Below are 23,129 nucleotides of genomic sequence, written 5' to 3' on the forward strand. Positions count from 1 at the left end.
AAAATCTACATCTTTTAGTCGCAAAACTACATTCTGTGGTCTTTCTTTTATGTATTGTGTTTGGAGCATCTCATTTCAATGACCAGCAGTAATCAGCCATCATGCTGATATTCCACCTTCCCTGATACCTCCTCTCCATTTTCCTGATGTCTTGATGAAACCTTTCCAGATGTTTCAGGTTGAAAATAATCCCTATCGTCATTTCTATTGACATCAGAATCAGATGAAACTGTATCAAAAGTCTCAGGTGGAGTAGGTACGGGTACATCAGGTCCATAAGCAACAGGTCTTATAGCAGATTGTAAGTTCGGATAAGAAATTTCCTTTTTATTTTGAGTGTTGAAGCCTTGCATGTTACATGAGCAAAAACAGCAGTCATCTCCATGGTTTCTAAGCTCACACCGACTATTGGAATTCCAAAAGGCAAAGACTTTTTCTTAACCTTAGTCCATTGTCTCAACTCTTCGACAGAAATAATGCAAACTTTGTGCGGAGCCCATGATTTGTCTTGGTTCCCAAGTTTTATATATGCTCAATATGTTTTTTTGATGAATTCTGTAATGTTTTGCCTTTGTTTCTTTACAACAAATTTACCACAAATATAGCGGAATGTTTGGGTCATTTACACAACCTCTTGTTGCCATAATGACGAATAAGTAATATTTTGAAAAGAAAAAAATGTCAAAGTGCACGCACAAATAAATACTATCCAGAAATGACACGTCATGTGGCCTGTTAACCGTTTATATACTAGTGGTGGGTCTCTCGTGGGTTCTAGAATGATCGATAAGACTATCAAGTCGTGATTGATCTAGAAAAATCTATAGCCAGTGGTTGTCAACATTTTAACTATAACAAAATGTGGCCCGATTTCAATGAAAATGATTTTTTGATGAATTCTGTAATGTTTTGCCTTTGTTTCTTTACAACAAATTTACCACAAATATAGCGGAATGTTTGGGTCATTTACACAACCTCTTGTTGCCATAATGACGAATAAGTAATATTGTGAAAAGAAAAAAATGTCAAAGTGCACGCACAAATAAATACTATCCAGAAATGACACGTCATGTGGCCTGTTAACCGTTTATATACTAGTGGTGGGTTTCTCGTGGGTTCTAGAATGATCGATAAGACTATCAAGTCGTGATTGATCTAGGGAAATCTATAGCCAGTGGTTGTCAACATTTTAACTATAACAAAATGTGGCCCGATTTCAATGAAAATGATTCACGTATGTAAAACTACATATGATGTTTTGTGAAAAATCTGTACATGATGGAGAAAAATGGATATAATTTTTGGATTCAGCATACAGGAATTACTGTAGAACATGTAAAAATTTCAAGACAATAAAACCATCGCAGGCCTGTGTTATCAAAGTGAGATATTTTCTCTACGTGTTTTATATTATATTATGCAGTAGTGTGTCATTGAGTATTCAGTTAAGCAGACAATTTTGTATACATAGGGATGGAAGGTCAGGATTTGATAGCAGACCTTATGGTCGCTTTGAGGGTCAACAACGTCCTGGAAGAGGAAATTTTCGTGGTATGCCACATGGAGGATTCAGCAGTCGTGGCAGAGGCCATCCATTCAATATGAGATATGAGAATTATTCTGAAGACATTTTAGATAGGAGGCATCGGTGAGGGTACATTATGCTTGGACTGTTAATTGATATGTGTATAGATATTTGCAAAGCTAAGTAACTCTGATTATGCAAACTAATGATTTTATTTGCTTATAGAGAAAAAAAACGTATTTGATGTAAGGAATACATGAAAAAATATATAAAAGTATAAGTAGTAAGGTAGTCCAGTAATTGTTTTGTTATTAAATCTAGCATTTTAATTTTTTTTTTCTTCAACATTTTACTGCTGACACATTGTTGACTAGGAAACCAGTGGGGGACCGTAGTGTGAGATGAACTGATAAAGCTTTCAATTTGAGTATTAATACTATAATACAAATCACTTTGTTGTTTTTTTTATAGAAGATATAACTCTTAGTTTGGAAACATCTTAAATATTGCAATATTCATGAAAGTTTTGCTGTTTTTTCATTTGGCCTGGAATAAAAATTTCATTAAATCTGAATATTTCAGGAACTTTGATGAGGAATATAGTCAAGGTAGTGGGGCCAGTATAGAAGATTCTTATGAAAAAGAACTGAGAGAGTATGGGTACAGTCAACGAGAAAGGAAGGAGTATGGAAGTGATGAGCAAAGTATTCAAGGTCAAAGCTTCAGCCCTTTACATAGGCGAGACACAAACAGTATTAGCCCATCTAGGGAGAAACACAGAGATAATCGAAGTATCAGCCCCTTGGCCAGGAGTGAAAGGTCATCAACCAGAGGGAGTTCAAGAACAGGAGATGATCACCATTCCAGGTATTTGTGTTTTTTTTTGTAATTGCTGAACATACATCTATATCTCAGTTTTATTTGTTTTGGAAGATAAATATGTGTGAATCATTTTAAGTTTTGTGTATTAGGTGATCTCATTGAAACATTTGTGAAATTTCTTTTAAGTTATTGAAACTTTTTACTGGAGGTTTTCATGATCAAACAAAAATAATTTTGTGATTACCAATTAAGTTTACAAAATACATTGTTTAAAACCTTAATATAAATTTGGTTTTATTCTTTTGTAAAGAAGATGGATTAAGTTTTTTCAATAGCAAAGTCATCTAGTGATTGGCATGGAAACCCTTTCAAGACCTTTGAAGCACTTCTTGTTTTTGTACTTTGGTTTTTAATAAGTTAATATTTTATTTCCATTAACCAATGAATTATTTATAAGGCTCAAGTCAGCTCTTAACAACTGTATATGTGAAATATTAAGCTAATTAAAGTGACCGTACAAGTTTAAGTGATGTTATTATTTCAGTGATGGGAAATTAATGTTACTTAGAAATGGAAATCCAAAATGAGAAATATTATTTTTTGTTATAAGTTGACATTTTAGATTTGAATGTTGATTTTTGTTGTTGTTGTTTATTTAGACATGGTGGAAAGGAAGAAGGTTCTGAAGATGGAGAAAAGAAAGAAGGTAACAAATTCTCAGAGTCTACTGTTAAACAGGAGAAGAAAAAATGTAAGCAGCGAAACAGTGCTAGTGATCTGGAGAGCCACCAGAGCCAATCACCTCCACATTCCAGACAACATAGTAGGAGCAGAAGTCCTCCTTCTAAAGACAAAAAATCTTCAAAAACAAAGGACAGGTTAAATAACCGATTAAAAAGCCCTAACAGTGCAACATGGAACAGTCCCAGTGGAGACAGTGTCTCCAATCAGGAAGGGGTAGGTTTCGTTAGCAAAGAGACTTCTGTTGAACAGAGGCATTTGCAAAAACATAAATTACAGGAAGATAAAGCTGACCTCAAAGATTCTGTTACAACTTCCTTGCCATCTGTGACCACTGCAGAAGTTACTGCTGACTCTGTAAACAAACTGAAAATCAAAACTGAAACAGAACATGTTAGAAAAAGGGTGCATAGTAATGATTTTATAGAAGGACATTCTAAAAGTGATCTTTTAGGCCAGGCAGAAAGAAAACGTAGACTCCTCAGTGCAGGCAGTCTACCTTCAAGCAGGGTCACTGTTGTTACTCAAGTCCAATCAAGAGAAGACTCTAAAAGTAAGACAGTAAATTCGATTGCTACTGATTCTTTTTCTGCAAAGTCTAAAAAAATAGAAACCACCATAACATCTAATAATAGAACCACTCCGAGTGAACATTCAAGCTCTGTTAGTGAACATTTAACTATTAGTCATGTTGAAAAACAGAGTAGTTCTGATAGTGCCAATTTGAAACATGTGAATATACTACAACTTCTGGAACAACTTCAAGATAAGGGAAGTTCTAGTGATACTGAATGTTCTGTGGAAAATAGAAAGCTGTCCAAAGAAGGCAAGTTAAAAACTAACTCAGAAGTAAACATCTCAGATGTTGTAGAATGCAGTAAAATTTCCACAAAGGACTCTTCTTGTAATACTTTAGGACAGAAAATAGTATGCAATGATGATAAAACTATTTTGAGTAAAGTACCAGGTGGATTAAGTTACATAAGAACCAGTGAAAAAAATGGATTACCTGAGACCACTGACACCCAAGTTTCAAGAAAACCTGTGGATCCCCGCAGATGTTCTGAGCACCATAGTGTTTCATCTACCTCCTCACTGAGTGCTCCTCAGCATATGAGAAAACAATCAGTGTATCAGGCAGAACCTTCTTTAGATCATAGCTCCAAGAAGTTTTCAGGACTACTTCCTACAAGTTTTACTTATGTTGAAGGAGAGATTGATTCTAGTAAAGACCCCTCTTCCACTTCTTTTTTCAAGTTTCAGTCAAGACTGAAAGAAGATGAAGTTTCTTCATCCAGTGATAATGCTACACTTCCCAAAATGCTTCGACACTCATTATCAGCATTGCCTGACTTGACCAGAACTTTTTCACCTAGATTACACTCAGTTTCTGATGAAGTGACTTCAGCAGAACATGAGAATAAGAAGGGAATTATCCCCTTATGTCTACCACTGCCAAAGTTTGCTGCTTCTCTTCGGTCCCCCAAAACATCACCAAATCCTCTTACTTCTCCTAAAACTATTGTGTCTAGCCCCAAAAGTGGACATTCTCCATCTCTTGCTTTGACAAGTAAAATGTTACCACCACATATCCTTCGTGAACCACCTAAGTCAGTTCAGCTTGGTAGTCCTGAGCCTATAAAGGAAATTGAGGAGAGACTAAAACCTGACAATGTGAATAGTTCTCTTGCTGTTCTTCAGCAAGTTGTAAATAATGCTGAAAATCTTGTGAAGATAACCATGCCAACTGATATTCATCTTAAGATAGAAAAGAACACAGAGGTTGCCTCAGATTCAGAATGTTCTCCAATATCTTCCCCAGGTTGTATTGAAGAAAGAATTAAAGCTCTTGATGAGAAGTTTACCGCATGGTCAGGGTCAAACACCAGTAGAAATCTAACTGCCACCACTGTAGCATCAACAGAAGCTCCCTTGCAACCAACCATAGACTATCAAAAATATAATATTAAAAAGAGGCCTAAGTTTGATTACATGGCTCCAAAGCCATCTGAAATAATGAAGACTCTCCTTGCAAAATCTACAATTTTTGATCAAGACTTGAAACGACTAGAGCATATAAATGAAAAATATGAACCTAAAGAAATAAACCTTGATCTTTCTCCAAAAGTAAAACCTTTCTTTCGAACCAAGGCTGCAGCAAAAGAGTTCTCAAGCCCAATACAGCCACTTACCAATGTTACTAATGCTATAGGGCAAGGCTCTCTAGCCATGAATAAATTACCAGTATCCAGTTGTATTGGCACCACTACAACATTATCTCCACCTTTAACCCCACCTACAATGGGAAGCACTACCACAATTACGACCACCAATGTCACTCAGAATTTTGTAGTTAACCATGTCACTCATTCAATATCACATCAGACCATTCCTTTTTCACCATTAACACCTGTCTCAGCAAAGATATCCCTGCCATCACCTATTTGTTTTTCAACTGACAGTAACTTGCCACAAACTAAACTCGCTACACAATACCTAAATGTTACAAACTTTCAAAATAGAACTTCAAATCCCCAAAGTCCACCATTTATTAAAAAAGAATCATCCATCAGTCAGTCTACTGCACCCTGTGTGTCAACCATAAAAAAAAGTATGCCATTCATTAGTACTTCACTAACACCCTCGATCTCAGTCACATCTGAATCCACACAGAAAGACCTTTTCCTGCCTCACTGTATTAAAAAGGAATCTCTAGAACCAAAGGATATTTCACTTAAAACAAAAGAGAATTTTATAAAAGACATTCCATCTAAGGAAGAAAACTTGCAAGGATATAAAAATAGAGAACATGGATTACAGAAGGAAAGTATCAAGAAGGAACCATTTTCATTTATTGAAACACATATGTTGAAAAAGGAATCTATTATTTCACCCCAAAATGATTACCTCATTGACCAGAATGATTCGTCTGGTACCATAGAAGATGTAAAAAAAGAGCCATTGCACAACAGGTTTGATATGGAAATAAGTCCAGTAAGTCAAACTGGTAGTAACATTAAGACAGCCTTTTTCCCCAGCAACTGGGAAACAGACTCAACTAGGCATTTACAAGTGACTTCAGAGTGCAAAATTGAAAACAAAGAGACACAAAGTCATCAGTCTGAGACAAAAGACCAGGTTAATGAGCCTGAACCAAAGAGAGTTAAAACTCATCATACATCTAGTTGTAAAGACATTGATAAAGGTGATAATAAATCTTCTTCACCACTTCAAAATGAGTCACGGAAAACAGAGAAAAAAGACAAATCATCCAAGTCATCAGACAAATTTAAATCTTCAGTTGCTAAACCAGAAAATTTTGTTTCTTTGGAGAAAGAGGAAACAAAAGGTAAATCAGATATGGGGAAAATGAAAGATGATAGAAAAAATAAGTTGAAAGATAACAGAGAGATTTCAAAGCATGAAGGCAGAGTTAGAACAAAATCTGGTGACAAGGGATCTGAAAAGAACCATGGCAAGAATTCACAGTTGACTAGTAATAAAGTGAGAAAAGAGCATGTAGAAAGACAAAAAACCAAGTCTGAAAGAAAATCATTTGATCGTGGTGAAAAGAACCAGTCAGGAAAAACTAAGTCAGAAGATGCACCTGTTTATTTCTCCATGTATGACAAAGTTAAAGCTCGTTCAAGTCATAACCAAAGTTTGAAAGACCAGGCATCTTTAGAGTCAGTGAGGAAAAAGTTTAATCAGCTGAAAAAGAGTCGTGCCAAAAAGGGTGATAAATCTAGATCTGCTGATATGGATAGTGATAAGGATTCCGATGAATTTAGTAATTTTTCATCAGATCTAGAGAGCAAACCCAAACCCAGTAGCAAACTGAAGCAAGGTAAAAAAAGAAAACTGGTCATTGAGAGCTCTTCAGATGAAGAATTATCACAGAGTGCATTTCACTTTGAAACGAGCAGAGACACAAAGATTGCTGAAAATAGCAGTGACCTTCTATCAGATTCTGATAAAGATATCCAAGATGTTACCTCTTCAAATGTTATGCCAACATCTGTAAAATCAAAAAAGAAGAAGAAAAAGAAAATTCTTTCTGATGTTGAAGCTTCAAATTCTCAAATTGACATGTCACCACCCCATATGAAAAATAAAAGTAGTAAACCTAAGACTAAACAAGCAAATTCAAAGAGTACGAAATCTAAAGCCATGAAATCTGAATGTGAATCCACAGATGATGAGAAGACAACTAAACCAAAGTCAAAAAAGAAAGATTTTAGAAAGAAAAGGAGCAAAAAGGACAAAATAACTGAAATTAAGTCAGATTCTGATCTTTCAGATAGTGATTTTTCACATTTTATGGTAAAAAGAAAAGAAGAAAATAGAAATATACATATGGAATTAAAGTCAGACTCAGAAAGCTCAGACAAAGAAGTATTCTTTCATCACAATAAAGATAAAAATAAAACGAAAGACAAGATAAAAATCCCAGAATTAAATTTTGATTCAGATTTTTCTGTCAATAATATATCCCATTTATCACAAACACAAGCAAAAGAAAAGGCTAAAAAACAGTACCATGAACTGAAATATGATTCAGGTCTTTCAGAAAGTTCAACTGGGTTATTTTCTAAAGGACAAAAAGACAAAATGAAAGAACAGTTTAAAAATGAAAATGCTGGTGATTGTGAACCTCCACCCTTGATGGCTGTTGAACTAAACTTGGATTCAAAAGAGACCACGAAGGGAGAAAATAATGTTAAAAAAGATAGTAAAATTATAGATGATGATCAAGACAAGAAACAGAAGCCATCACCAAAGAAGAAGAAAAAGTCTCGTAAATCCACCAAAGGTAAAGAGAAGAAATCCAACACAACAAAAGGAACTTGTGAAAAAACTAAAAAGACAGATAATAAAGCAAGAGAAAATACAGATAACTCATCCAAAACTGATAACACTGTTAAACTAAAATATGAAAATTCACTAAGTGAACCTGCAGAATCCCCTCCTCGTTTAATACCAAGCATTTTTTCAGATATTGAACTGAGATCAGATTTTTCAGATTATGACTTTGAAAATCAGCTGTCCAGAAACTTGAGTGAGCAAAAGAGCTGGAACTCAAATGATGTGAAAAACGACTTAGAAAAAGGAATCAAAAATAACTTTCTGGGTAAAAACTTTGGTTCTTCTGCAAAAATGAATGTAGAGGGCAAATCTTTTGAGGAGGAAGACAAAGGTCCCCCTCCTTTACTTGAGAATGTGGACTTTGATCATAGAGAACTTGATGATAGTAATAAAGTTAGTAATACTGTTGAGGGCAACTCAAACAACACAGATCAGACAAATGACAAACTAGTTGAGGAAGAAACAAAAGCTAAGCTAGAAATTCATAAAGAAGTAAATACAAGTGAGGATGGCTCAAAAAAGAAAAAGAATTTGAAAGCAAAACCCAGCATATATGATAAAAATGTTTCATCAAAGGATGAAAAGCGCAAAAAAAAGAACAAAAAGCAGACAAAAGAAAAGAAAAAGAAACAAAAAAATATTGCTTCTAAATTGCAAGAACTCTCACTAACACAGTTAACAGCTTTCCCTAAGTCATCATCTACAGAACATTTTCATCCATTTGATGAAGATAGTAGGTTATCAAAAGACGAAAAGTTAGATGAAGAAATTGTAGAAGAAGCCAGAAGATTGGAAGAAGAATTGCTTGCAGATTCTGAGGAAACCTGTTGTTTTGAGAGTGATGAACTTCCTAAACTGGAAGACAAACATCAAGAACGAAAATTTGAAGAAGAGGCTGCCAAAGAGACCCAGAGGTTGGAACAAGAACTATTTTCTACTGACTCGTGGCACATGAAAGTAAGCAAACCTTTTCAAGATGAATGTCTCCAACCTGATGGTTTAGATGACAATGGTCTTAATGATTCAAAAGTATCTGATGATGAAACTGTAAAAGATGAAGATATTTATGCAGATTTAGACATTAATCCCTCTTCTGTCAGGTATCCCGAACCTACAAGTTTTCTTTTACAATCTGAAGAGCAAGCTGATTTTAAGCTTGAAGAAAAGTCAGGTGTTGCAGAAGAAATGGATAAACAGCAAAAAATGGAAGATGATTTAGCAGTCTCAGCTCTTTTACAAGCTATGAATGGGGATGACCTTCCAGCTCCTGACCTTCAGAAAGAAACAGATTATTTAGACTCACTTCTTCAACCTCACCCAGAAGAACACACTTTTAACTATCTTTTCCAAGACTCCAGTTCAAGTGGACTTGTACAAAATTCAGGATCAGTTTCAGAATCCCAGGAAGAAATCCCAGAGGCAAAAGATGATAATAATTCTCACCTTTTTGAAGAACAAATGCCTACATATTCACAAAACTTGAATGCCTCATATCCTCCTCCAGTTGTGAACACTAGTGCTAAAACCTATCTGGAAAAGTCTCCAAAGATAACGATAGAGGAGGAGGAGGAGGAAAGAACAGGTCTTAAAATTCAATCAGTTAGCATGAGTCCTAAAAAAAGTGAATTAGATGCAGAAAATAGTACAGTTGAAACAAAAGAAAAAAATGAGCTTCTGTTGCTTGAGAGTTCTCTTTCAGAAAATAACCACTCAGATCATGTAAATATACAAGTCCCTCAACAATCTCCTGAATCATTATTTGAAACAGTGGAGAGCTCTTTTCCAAAATCCAACTCAACTGAAAAAGATTCAAAACTCAGTCCTCAGCCATGTGTTACTGAAGATCATGATACAAATTTGGACACACAAAAAGCTGATAGATCAGAAGTCAATAAAGCTATAGAAACCTCTAGTCAAGAACCTATGCATCCAAAACCATGGCAGCTCTTAAAAATACCCAGTGTTGACCAATGTGAATCAGAACTGTCAACAAAAGGAGAAAATCTCACAAAAGTGGAGCATAAGAAATCACGCCGTAGAAAGAAAAAGGAAAAATTCCAGTGCAAACAAGTATACACAGATAGTATTGAAGAAATTAAAAGTCCTCAGCTCTCTGATAATCTTATGAAACAAGAGAACAGCATTTTTCATTTAGATGTGACTAAATTAGAAAATACTTCCCCATCAAATAATGACGTTGAAACTGTTCAGTTATGTAGTAGTGAAAAAAACTATTTGACACAACAAGAGAATGTGACATCTCAGTTTGATGTCACTAAGTCAGAAGAAACTTCCACTGAAGCTGTGCATTTAAACAATAATGAGAAAAATAATATGCTAGAAAACCAAGAAGGGTTTGTTGATGTTACAAACAAAGAGACAACTGCTTCAAATGAAAATGAATCACAAGAAACGAACCTTGCCAAAACCCAGCCTGAAGCTCTACTTGATGAAAAGAAAGGTCATAACAGTACTGAAGAAACTTCTTTTGTGAGTATTACCAATGAAGATGATGCTAATCAGATAGAAAGTTTAAGCTTTGAGAAGGAGAACATTGATTCTGTCAAAGTGACAAAGCCTGAAGTTTCTTTGCCTGAAGACAGTAATGCAGAAAAAGATTACTTACCATCTAGTTCAAGTATCAATATAGATGCCGAAAAAGGAGGAGGAGGATGCCAGTTAGATACTAAAGACAATGAGCATAAGGATCAAGATGTTGAAGAAAAAGCTAATAGAACATTAATCGATAAAAAATGTGAAGACATGACGGAAGAAAATACTAAACTTGATCAAGAACATTTTCTACCAAATATGGCATATTTAAAACCCAAAAAACGACTTGAAAGATCAAGAAGAGGCAGGAGACCCAAGACAAGAAAATATGCAGAATCTTCCTTATTTGTACCAAGGTATGAAGCCAAAGATTTTGAGCATATTCTCCCAGCTATCACAACTAGATCAGGTGGACGTCGTAGAAGATTTTCATCTACTGATAAAAATCGAAGAACTCTTCGTTCAGACACCTTTGAATCATTGATGTCTGCTGAAGACCTAGCACAGTCTTTTGCTGACACTGAAGATTCAGTTGATGATCAAATACCCAAATCAGCTGTAAATAATGTTGCAAAAGTTTCAGCTAACAGGAATGATGACCTGGTATTGAATGCTGATATTAAAAATAAAAGTGAAGAATGTATTTTCAGCACAAAAACCGCCCTCTCTCAAGAATTCAACAAAGAATCTGTTGCTTCAGAAGATAGCCAAATAAATAGTGAAAAGCCATCAAAAGTAGATGTAATGGAAGGAACAGTTGAAAGTATTAAACAGGAAGAGCCCAAAAAAAGGAGGGGTAGAAAGAAAAAAGGTTCTACAGATCATCAACCTTCACCACCTCATCTACCTTTTGCTTGTAATGCACAGAAACCAGACGTGAAAAGTGGGGAGACAGAAAACAAAGATAATCAGTCAAAAGAACCCAGACTTCTTCTTTCTTTGTCAACTTTGGAAAAATCACCAGATCAGAAGCCTCAAAAAGGATGTGGTAATGCCTATGATGTGTTTGAATTCAGGGATTCAGAAGATGAAGAAATTACATTTGAAAAAGATATTCAGAACAGTTTCAAAGAGAGGATGATGGACACCAGTCGAACTGTGGCACATACTCATGAACATAAACAATCTGAAGCTGAAAAAGAAAGAAAACCAGAAGATCTCAACCACAAAACATCTCACCATGAAGAAAAAGACATGAGTGGTAAAGAGTACGTGACTGAACTTGCACAACATGGTAAGATCGCCATCACAATCCGTCTACATCAGAAAGATGGACATGATGGAAGTTCATCTAGTACTGCAGAAGTTGTCAAAACTTCTCAGGCCCTTTGTGCTGAAGATACAAAACCATTTCTTTCCCTTCCCACTGAAAAAATAAAAGATGAAGTACCACCAACACCACCAACAACTTCAGATGTATTTCTTACTGGGCCTTGTAAGAGTACACGAAAGGCAATTCAGCTTCAGTCACAGATTTCCAAAACCTCAGTGGATGAAATTATTGAGGAAGTTGTCAAGAGATATTTTATACATCCAGATCCCTCTGAAGGTAACATTGAAACTGCAGGAAGTAGTCAGAGAATAAGTCGTAGAACTCGGGCACACCGTCGCAGTGAAGAAATTATTACAAGGGTAGAAGATACACATCAGGAAATAGAGTCCCCTTTAACTAAACATGAGCCAATGTTTATTATTCCAGATAATGTTGTAAAGGATCCTCTTTCAGACCCACTTAAAGTATGTAATACACAAGCTGTAATTACTAGCACTGCAGATTCTTCAGGCAATAGTTCTGAACCTGAAACATCCAAGCCTGAAACCAGAATGCTTCTTCGATCATATCGAATCACAAGATCAACATCTAGACTAGAATCAAGTTGTGAAAGAAGTATCTCACCTCGTGGTTTATCTGATCAAATACAAGAGCCAATTGTTAGCCAAGCTGAAGCTAAATCACCTTCTATGTCCATATCAGCTAGTAATGACAGTGGACCTTCTGTGAATCCTCTTCCTGTCCTAAAGGTTGAACTTCCTCAGTTATCCTCCACTATTGCAACACAGGTTGTTACCACTTCTGTGGAAAACACTAAAGTAATAGAAAAAAAGACAGAAAGCTTACCTTCACTTTTGGAAAAAGATGATGATACGGACTCTCGTTCTAGTCCTATCGTGCTGATAGATCCAGTGACTGGATTTTTAACACCTGTTAATAAGAAAGGAGAACCCACTGGTGTCATACGAGAGACTTCTGAAGTATCTGATGGATCTACAACCTCATCTTTTACAGAACGCAGGCTTACTGGAAGCAAGTCCAGTGTAACTACAATTGTTACACACTCCAGTAACACTAGTACAAATTCAGGAGTACTCACTTTACTTGAGCATACTGGTGATACACCAGGAACCACTGGGACCTACCCTCAAGTTCTAAATCCTATTGTGATAGAACGTAAAATCAAGAAGCAAGAGAAATCTTCATCATCACAAATCACAGCAAGTAAAACTCAAGAAACGCAAGTGATAACCACAAATACCACTACAGAAAGTAGCTTACAGTCATTCAAACATGGATCAGTTAATATGAAACATAATTCAGTGATTTCACCAACAGTTACCTCTTCCATACCTGTTTCAGATTATACTGGAACTACAAGCCCAGTTACAATCACATCATCAATGTCTTGTTCAAATACGTCAAGAAAAGACCTTACTATTGGACAACCATTTGTTCCAATAGCTCAACCCATGCCTGGATTACCAAGCACTGCTTCCTCACCATATACATCATCTTTAGTGGTATCAGTACACCAAAGTCATAGATCACTCAAGTCTTCTGTAATGACTACCAGTAGTTCACAGGCATCTCTGCCTAACTATTCACCTGAAGTCAAGACAACAACACACAATATTGCAGATACTTCTGTTGGAAGAGCCCGTACTGTTCATGAAGTACCTTCTTTAAAAGCTGAGGTTTGTATATAGTTGGTGATTTATAGAAGTTTGTATAGATATAAAAATGAAAATATAATTAGCAAAAATGCATTTCACTTAGTAAAAAATTCTCTGTAATTAACTTCTGTGTATTTACTGGCATTGATGTAAAGAGAGTGGAAAATATAATGATCAAAGAAAATGAGAATTTGGGAAAATATAGATTAAGGATCAAAGAAAATCAAAATATGTCAAATGACATACCTTTTACTTACCAAAATATGATGAGAACAGTTTTCATAGTGTAAATTAATTTTTTTTTTTTTGAGCATTTTTTTTTTTTTTTGAGTGAACAAGTTATACAAAGTAAAAGCGAAGCTTTTAGAATGTACGTTATTTACATTCTAAGAAAGTAGCTTTTTGTAAGTGAAAATAATTGTATATGCATGTATAGTCATAAAATTCTATTTTCTTCCATCTCCCTTGTCTTAGCAAGTAAACTTAAATTTTCAGAGTGAATGCTACTTTCAACTGAATTTTATCTTTTAACTAAAAGTAAATCCACATAAAATAATACCTATGTTTACAAATAGTAGTTTCTAATGCTATTTCTTCTTCTTCTTGTAGGGGAATTCGACAATTGGGCATGTGGATGAAAATGTGGAATCTGTTAGAACTAGCACACAAGCAAAGACAACAATAACAACTCATCCTCCTCCATCATCAGAGCCTAAAAAATCAGAGACAAGTGTGCTAACCTGTTTTAGTAATATATCTGCTCCACCTAGCTCCAAACTTACTTACACTACTTCTGTGGAATTTACAAGAACTGTTCAAGAGACAGCTCCAAAAACCCTTGCTGTACAACCAAGGGTTTCAATGAAACAGGAAATGAAAGGTATGAGCCAGCCTCCTATCCCATCACCAAGCAGCATGGAACCAGCCACAACAGCAAGTACAGGAAAAAGTGGGCATCCTTATGCACCTAAACAGAGCCCATCTTACTATCATCAGCCTACCTTTCCAATGGGTCCTCATGAAACAACAGTGGTTAGTTTTAATCATTGACTTTTTTTTAGTACGTAGAGCTTTAGGTAATTTTTAAAATGTCCTTTTTTTGTCTTTCTTTTCTTATTATACATGCATGTTATGCTGAATGGAGTACATAGTTTTAGAATACAATATTTGATTTGTTTTCATGTCCACATGATTCTTACAATCTTTTACTAAGCTGCCATTTGAGTAATCATGGTTATGAAGTTTAACTCTTTTTTTAAATTTTTAGACTTATTTATTTAATTCATGAAATGTAAAGAGTTGTGCAACAAACATCAAGACCAAAAAATCATGTTTGACAGTATGAAAACTGATAACATTTGCAAACAAATACTGTATTATAAAATGATTTTTAAAATTCACTTGGTATTGAAGTCCTAAATTTATTGGTTTACTTGCTGAACAACAACAAAACAAATTGTAATCTGTACTGTCTGAAGGCCTGGCATGGCCAGGTGGCTAGGGAGCTTGACTCGCAATCTGTGGGTCATGGGTTTCGAATTCCTCGTCTCACCAAACATGCTCACTTTCAGCCATGGGGGCATTATAATATGACAGTCAATCCCACTATTCATTGGTAAAAGAGTAGCCCAAGAGTTTGCGGTGGGTGGTGATGACTAGCTGCCTTCCCTCTAGTCTTACACTGCTAAATTAGGGACGGCTAGTGCAGATAGCCCTCGTGTAGCTTTGCGCGAAATTCAAAAAACAAACAAACAGACAGTCTGCATCTACTTCAAATTATGTGAAATTTGGATCGGGTTGGTTAAATCCATTTGTTGTTGAGTAAAAAGACTAGAAGTTCCAAGTATACAGTCAAAAGTTTACAAAGTATTAACAAACATACTCCCAAACATATTAAAGATTATTTATCGATTTACAAATTAAATCACTTCAAACCTTTAGAATTTGGATTCGTGGCATATTACAGTGAAAGAACATGTCTTTTTTTCATACTGTCAAGACAGAATTGATATCAAGAGGAAGTGGAAGATTAATTAATTATCAATTTGATTAGTCTGTTACTGTTCTAAGTTTAGTGCAAACATTTAATTGAATTTACATCTTGATAATAGAGTTAGCACAAAGGATCACATATAAAGTGTAATAAACTTAAAAACTCAGGAGAACAAAGAATAGTCAACTATTTGAAAGTGCTCGAGTTTTGGGTCTTATGTTAAGTTTCATTGAACTTACATATATGCTGGAGATATATAGAACATGCACACCAAAAGTTAATGGGGAAAAGCTTGTTATTTATTTTGTCATTGAAAATTAATTTTCAATATTAATTTTAAGATTAAATGTCAATAATCAAATGTTATTGTATTATTATTTATTAACCAAATAATTTCTTTTTATGTTTACTATGCTTCTCGTTAGGAAGAAAACTTGTAATTTTCAGTATACCTATTAATCATTTTATGACATAGGATTTTTTCTCTTTATGATAGTTAATATGGTGAATATACAACTGATGAACTAATTAAATAATCATTTATCTTTTAATTCAGCATCCAGGTCCATCAGTGCTTGCCTCTACCTCTAGTGGAGGAGTGATTGCAGAACTATTACAGAATCCTCATTTACTACAACAACGGAAAGAGTACTTAGCAGCTCAGCATTGTGTTAGTGCTCCTGGTACTCAGATATCAGAAAGATTGACTAGTCAAGTTTGTCGTTCTTCAGGCCCTGGAGTTGGTCCTATACATGGAGACATTGCTGTTCGTCTGAGTAATCCAACCCCACCTCACACTCCGACTCCTCCAGTAACGTCATCATCACATTCCTTGCAAGCACAGGAACTGCATTCAGCACACTTGGCACAAGGATTACATCTTCGACACCCAAGCCAAGCTTCTCTAATAATGGCACCACCACCACCTTTAGGTATTCACCCCTCTGATATTCCTGCATATGTTCACATGTATGCAGCTGCCTCTCATCCTCATTATGCAGCCTTACACCCAGAGCTAAGGGCCCAACATGAGGCACAGGCCAGGGCTGCTGTTGCTATGGGCATGACCCAAAGATTTGGTTACCCACCAATTCCTACTGCAGCAGGCTTTAGACAACCGGTAGATCCCCTCATAGTGCACACTGCTCTATCAGAGGCCAAATCTGAAAACAAATCAAATCAGAGAACAGAAGAGAAGCCAATGTCTCATAAGACAACAAAAGTTAAACAAGAACTGAAGACACCTTGTACTGACCACAGATCTCATGAAGATCATGAGCAACATCAACCTCATAGTTCCGTGGAAAGTGCTAAACAGCATGTAATTACCCCTGGTCACCCTGTTGGGGCTGGAATTCAGCCATCTGGACACTGTTCACCTGCAGTTCATCAATTAAGTCCTCACATATCCATATCTCAACACGAACGAATAACTGATTCTCCTGCTGTAGCTAGTCCATATGCTTCTGGTCAGTTAAGACATCCACCTTCCCATCTCCCCGTATCAAGGGTGGAAGATTCCAAATCACTAGAGTGCACACCTAGATTATCACTTCCCAAGTCTGAAGCAGAAAGTGAAATGAAACCCCCTGCTGCTCACCAGAACCCTCCAACCACAATTCCCTATCATACCTTGGAAATGAGAGGGGCATCTGGGCGTTCAGGTCCTGCCATAGGTGCTCCTGCTCCTGGACATCTAGAAGGTCACCCAGTTCCTGACCGAGCTCATGCTGTCCTGTCCTTGAAGAGAGATGTACCTCCACATTCACGAGAACATCACATGGTACCTGGAGAGCCTCATCCTATTTCTGACACCCTCAAGAAATTGCCAACTCATTTAATACCATATGCTCACCAGAGTTTACCAGTTTCTTCAGGACTACATAACCTTAGTACCACCTCATCTCCACTACCAGTAACAAGTGTGAATCCAGTTTTAAGCCCGAAGGGTCCAGTTCCTTCTCTACGGCCTCCATCAGCTTCTTCTTCTGGTGGAGAGGTGATAAGTTCTAGGCGAGGCAGTGTCCACATGATACCCCAAACAGGGTCGGAAGCTCCACTTTCAACTCCTCCTCCTGCACATGCCATGTCTCAGCAAACAGGAGTACCTCGGGCACAACCACAGACCCCACCACATGACAGTCAAGTGCCTCCCCAGGGTGACTCCCTCCTCTTACAGGTATGTTGAAGAACCCAAGGAATTTGAAATTAAAATGGATATGTTTACTAAACCTTCAAAAACACTTAACTATAAATTATATTTCTGTGGAACTATTTTACAGGACTGAAATTATGATGATATACATGCATATTAATTGATGTAATATTTAACACTTTTGGAAGTCAATTGCTACTTCGTATATTGCATACTCTTTTCTTTAAATACTTTATGGGTATAATGTTATTAGAATGTTTCCATAAACACTGTTTTTTATTAAAAAAATGCATTTGCTGATGTTGGAACTGATAGTGGTTCCATAACAATTCTGATTGTACACATTATTAATGAGTATAAAAAAAAATATTGTTTAGCAGCTAATTCTTTTTAATATACTCATTGAAGCTTTTATAGGTTGTTCCTGAGTTATCTTTTAACTCCAGTGCCCAAATTCAGAACTACTAGCCTAACAGGACAGTTAGATTTATTTACTTTTGCTGTGCTATGTAGTTTTGAACTGAAATACCTTCTTTTTTTAAGTTTCAAAAGATGCCTATACAGGGTATCCTCTCTTATGGTTGCTTGATCTTTAGTTAAATGTTTTAATGTACAATTGTCAGATAAGATGTTATTTGTTTTAAAGTGTTATCATCTTTATTTAAAATAGTTATGCAATTTCTTATATCTTACAATGGTTGTCTCTCTTGATGTTTTTAAGCACTTTCCAATATTTCATGTTAAATTATATGGTAATCCAAATTACATAAATAATCTGTTAGTTGTATAAAATTATTTGGCAAACAAAATTTCAATCTGTTGCTAATGTTTGGTGCTCAACATTATTTAAAGTATTTAAAAATGAAAAAAAAAGGACCAATTATATTTATATGAGTTGATTTAACTTGCTTGACTTATAACTATGCCAGTTTTAGTTTCAATTATTTGTTGTACATTACTGAAATCAGTGCAGAAAGATTCTGAAATATCATTGTGTTGGGTAGACTTAAATCTTTAACTATGCTGTTTCACATAGTTGACTTAATCAGTTGGGAAAAGACTGTAATGAAGTGTTACATTAACAGTTATGATTTAAGTTACTTATTAAAGGTTTGTAATGCATCCTGCACTAGACCTTAAACGTTTTTAGATATTGTTTACTTCTCAAATAGTATAATGTACACGTTGTGGCATCTCTTGTGTATTCTACAAAGCTGCAGGTTTTATAAAATTCACAATACCTCTACAGAGATATCCAGTTATGTGGCAAGGATTGTTGGCTTTGAAAAATGATCAAGCTGCTGTACAGATGCACTTTGTCTCAGGAAATCCTCTCATTGCTCAAGCGTCTCTACCACCAATGACAGAAGGTGGTACTCCTCCAGTAAGAATAGCCCAAAGGATGAGATTGGAGCAAAACCAGTTGGAGGGAGTGGCCAGGAAAATGCAGGTGTGTATTAATTTTCATATAACAAATGATTGTGTTTATTTCATCTTAAGATAAACTTGTGCATTTACACAACTGAGATTTTAATAGTATATACATTTTATTACCAAACATCTACACTTGTTCAATAGAAGAAAAAAATCAGGGTTCAAATAATGGTTGGACAACAGTCAAAATCATAACACATTTTATTTGTGGTCTGACATATTTACATGAGCTTAGTCTAAAATATAGTTTTGGGACCCTAAAACAAAATTTTTAGCCACCAAATTAAATTCTTAGTCATAAATATTATTCACCAAACACTGGACTGAAAATTGAATTTGTAAGAAATAAAGAGCCAAATATGATGTGTGTTTGTATGCATGGCCATACCTTGGAAGTGTTATTGATATAATATATGCTCAGTTTGTTATTTTTAAATATACACAGTCTTTTGTCATTGCCTAAGCATACAGAGATTTTATACTAATCTAACAGTAGTTATTTTCATTGGGTTTGAACATAGGTTATTATCTTTAAATCAAGTAAGATCAGTTTACATCCTGTACATTAGACCTATCACAAGTTATTAACATATATATATTGGTACAGCTACTTACTTTACACAGCAGCAATCAGTGACTTGAAAAGTTTCACGTAGCATATTCACCAGTTTTGTTTAAATACATTTTTTCCTAATATGATTCCTTAATATACTGCTGAAATATGAAATCATCTGTTTGTACACTGGTCATTATAATGTATCAAAAATGGGCTTTGAATGACTACTTATGAAATCATAATGAGTGTGAAACAAAAAACTAGAGTCTCTCAAGCATTGTATTTCCTATTGTGTGCATTTTTGGTAAGGAGTATCAGGCAGGCAGTAGCACTGCCTATGTAGGGATGGCCTCCTCAATAGGTCTTCAGAACTTTACAATACTATACAGTGTTTCCTTTTATAACAATATCTATGTGATGACTGAGTCACAAGTTCTGAGAATGTCTGTAAATTTGGATTTCTTGTTGTTCTTTTTTTTCTTATACATTAACTCAAAACCAAAACAGTGGCATCAACCAATTTCACTGAGGTGGCATAGTTTCAAATGGGGTATCCCCTTTTATAAATATTATTAACTAGTAGTAATTAAAAAAAAATCATAATTCTAATGTAAACGATGTTATCATTACCCCTTGAAGTACAGGGTGAAATGGGAATGACCAGCTAATAATAGATAAACAATAAATATTACAGTTGGACCCTTATTGTATTTAAAACCTGGTTATAAATACAACCTTTCTATGTCTATTGGAATGCTGCAATAAAAAACTTTTCAAAAAAAGAAGTAAATGTAGGAATTGCTAATATCAATCTTTTACAAAGAATGCAAACAAGATAGTAATGGTGGCACTTGCATCATCCCTACATAATTAGCACAGGCACACAGTGTAGTAGAATGTTAACAGACAAAAGTAGGATAAATTAAACTCAATTGTGATTGAGTAGTTATATATATTGCTATATGTTAATTCTTGCCTGTGCCATCCTTATTATCATGCTTACATCTTTTGTGAAGGATTGGTATTAGCAATCCTTACATTTACTTCCTTTTTTGAAAAGTTTTTTCTTTACTTATACATGTAGAATTAATATCTGTTGACTGTTTGCTGAAACACTTCACAAGAAACTTTGTATTTAAACATTTTTAACTGTTCTGCAAGTTTTGATTTTAAAAATAGTATATCTAATGTATTTGGTGATGTTACTTACATGAAAGCAGATGTAGTATAAGCATTGCACAACCTTATAAATATCTACTGACACATTACATTGTATTGTTATCAGGTTAAAAACTTTCTACTTCATAAGTATTCATTACTGTAGCTTTTGACTGTTGAATTTTTTCCTCTTTTTTTTCTTTTAATGAGACCAGTGCCCATAAATGTTGACTACAAGTTTTTAAGTAAAATGTCTTTTCTGTACCAAAATAATTAGGATCTGTGTTCATGTTCCTTTCTCCCAGTTATCTGTTGATCAAAATAGCTACTTGTCTACTTTTTCCTTTTGGCAAATTTAACCACCTGGCAGTATTCTATGGAAAATTTAGTTTTGTATTAATTACAAAAATTCATTTCTTATTAAATAAAAGCTTCTGGAAAGTAAAAAAAACAAAAAAACTATCGTGGCTTTACTTTATAGAAGTTCTTAATTGGTTATAAACATTTTAGAACTGTAAATGAAGAAATGTGTACATTTTTAATGTACATATTGTTCAAACTGCAAAAGAAGTTTTAAATGTATCAGTAGATAATTTAGTTATATAACATTTTCTTTGTTCATATTCAGATGCTAGAAGAGCATTGCATTCTCCTGGCATTACCATGTGGACGTGATCACATGGATGTTCTTCAGCAGTCCAATAACCTTCGCAACGGTTTTATCAATTATTTGCAATTGAAGCAGGCTGCTGGTATTGTTAATGCAGCAGCCCCAGGCTCCCAGCAGGTAAATATAAGTTGCCTTTTCTTATTTTGTCCATTGCACCTGTAACATTTCATTTTTCTACTCTGTGTCCCTTTTATTCAAGGAGCAATATTAAATTGTGATCTTGACTCTTTTTTTTTTATTTTACTAATTAAATTTACAATTATATATTTTGAAAATTTTTCCTAAGTAATTTTTTTAAATGCATGTTTCATACAATAAATTCCAAATCACCAGATGGGGAATAAGATGATTATATGTATTAGTAACTTTTTTTTACATCATGCTTTGAATTATCATTGTAATTGATTAAAGATTCTTTTTCATATCAACATTATACTTGAGAAAGGGTTTTATTCTTTCCAATTTAGCCTGCCTACGTGATCCACATTTTCCCATCCTGTGACTTCTCCAATGAAAATATGGCACGAATTGCCCCAGACTTACTTCACAGTGTGAGTGACATTGCCCATCTTTTAATAATAATTGCCACTGTGTAATGGAAAAAAAAAAGGGGGAATATTATACAACTCGGACTGACTGACCTTTTAGTATCAACAATTTATGGTGGGTTTGTAATCCAAGACATCCCATCAAAGTGATACCTGTTATGGAAAGCATCATTGGCCTCGTACTGCTGTATTATTCAAAAATGAAAGCTTAACAACTTTTTTCAGCCAGTGTTATTGTATTTCCTAGCTGAATGTGACCTTCCGGAACTGTCCAGGACTCTGTACTAGAGGATTGTGTTAAATGTAATGTTGCTGTTATATTTAGCTGTATTTCTGAATGTAACTGATGTACCCATGTTGTTACAGCACAAATGTTATGTTTAAATTCTTTAAAAAATAATCTTTTTAGGATCTAGGAACACAAATACAAAAGAAAGTTATTTGGTAAGAATTGCAAAGTAAGCACCTGGGCATGTGTGATCTTTGTTTTATTTTGAAAGATAAGTTTGTGAACATGTTTTTGTTTATAGCTGCTCTCTGCAGAACTTTTAACTTCTATCAAATGGTAAGTTAAAGCTCCATTCTGTGAATATTTTGTGTTACACCAAATTGTAAGATTTTCTTAATCTCTTCTTTGCCTCTTTTTACTCTAAGCTTAAATGTTACAAGTTCCCAGAAGAAAAAAAAAAAAGTGACTGTTGTCAGTTGTATTATATTGAGATTGTACTGAAATAGTTGCAATCATAACAGGCCTAACAAACTAAAAAATGTTTTGTGTGTAAATGTAAAAACATTTGTCCTAAATGTGTTTCAGAAGAAAAATTTTGAAGTTATGGAATGTGGTTGCAAAATTTGAAGGATAATTGTATAGTGAGATATTGTACAGTGTAAATATAACAGATTAATGTAGTTAACAAAAAAAACAATACATTTTGTGTTTGAAAGCCATATTTCAGGGAAAGTCCAATTTTAGCATGTATTTTGCATTTAGTTAGGGCTAAATGTAGAAATGGATGATAATGCTAAGACACAGAATTGCATGGAACCCAGTGTCATGTATATTATGAACTCTTGTGTTGTTATGCTGTCTTCTGATTTCTTTGTAGTATAGAAAAGATCTGGGAGGAAGCTAGCTACAAAAAAAAAAAAAAGAAAAAAA

At 34.8% G+C, this 23,129-nt stretch overlaps 1 protein-coding gene across 3 annotated transcripts in view; it reads left to right on the plus strand.

The window, feature by feature from the left end:
• LOC106466587 (msx2-interacting protein-like) overlaps positions 1-23,129 on the plus strand; it is a 124,074-nt gene extending 100,945 nt beyond the window's left edge. For 2 of the 3 annotated variants that reach the window (XM_013926879.2, XM_022394613.1), the window contains 8 exons: positions 1,472-1,648; positions 2,108-2,392; positions 3,007-13,477; positions 14,066-14,488; positions 16,006-17,628; positions 18,854-19,054; positions 21,381-21,539; positions 21,890-23,129. In XM_013926879.2, the coding sequence (XP_013782333.1) occupies positions 1,472-1,648; positions 2,108-2,392; positions 3,007-13,477; positions 14,066-14,488; positions 16,006-17,628; positions 18,854-19,054; positions 21,381-21,539; positions 21,890-22,018 (13,468 nt within the window). In that variant the 3' untranslated portion in view covers positions 22,019-23,129. The remainder of the gene's footprint in view (positions 1-1,471; positions 1,649-2,107; positions 2,393-3,006; positions 13,478-14,065; positions 14,489-16,005; positions 17,629-18,853; positions 19,055-21,380; positions 21,540-21,889) is intronic. The other variant, XM_022394612.1, reaches the window with a different exon arrangement.

This window comes from Limulus polyphemus, unplaced genomic scaffold (assembly GCF_000517525.1).
Source record: "Limulus polyphemus unplaced genomic scaffold, Limulus_polyphemus-2.1.2 Scaffold2312, whole genome shotgun sequence".
Taxonomy (NCBI): Eukaryota; Metazoa; Arthropoda; class Merostomata; order Xiphosura; family Limulidae; genus Limulus; species Limulus polyphemus.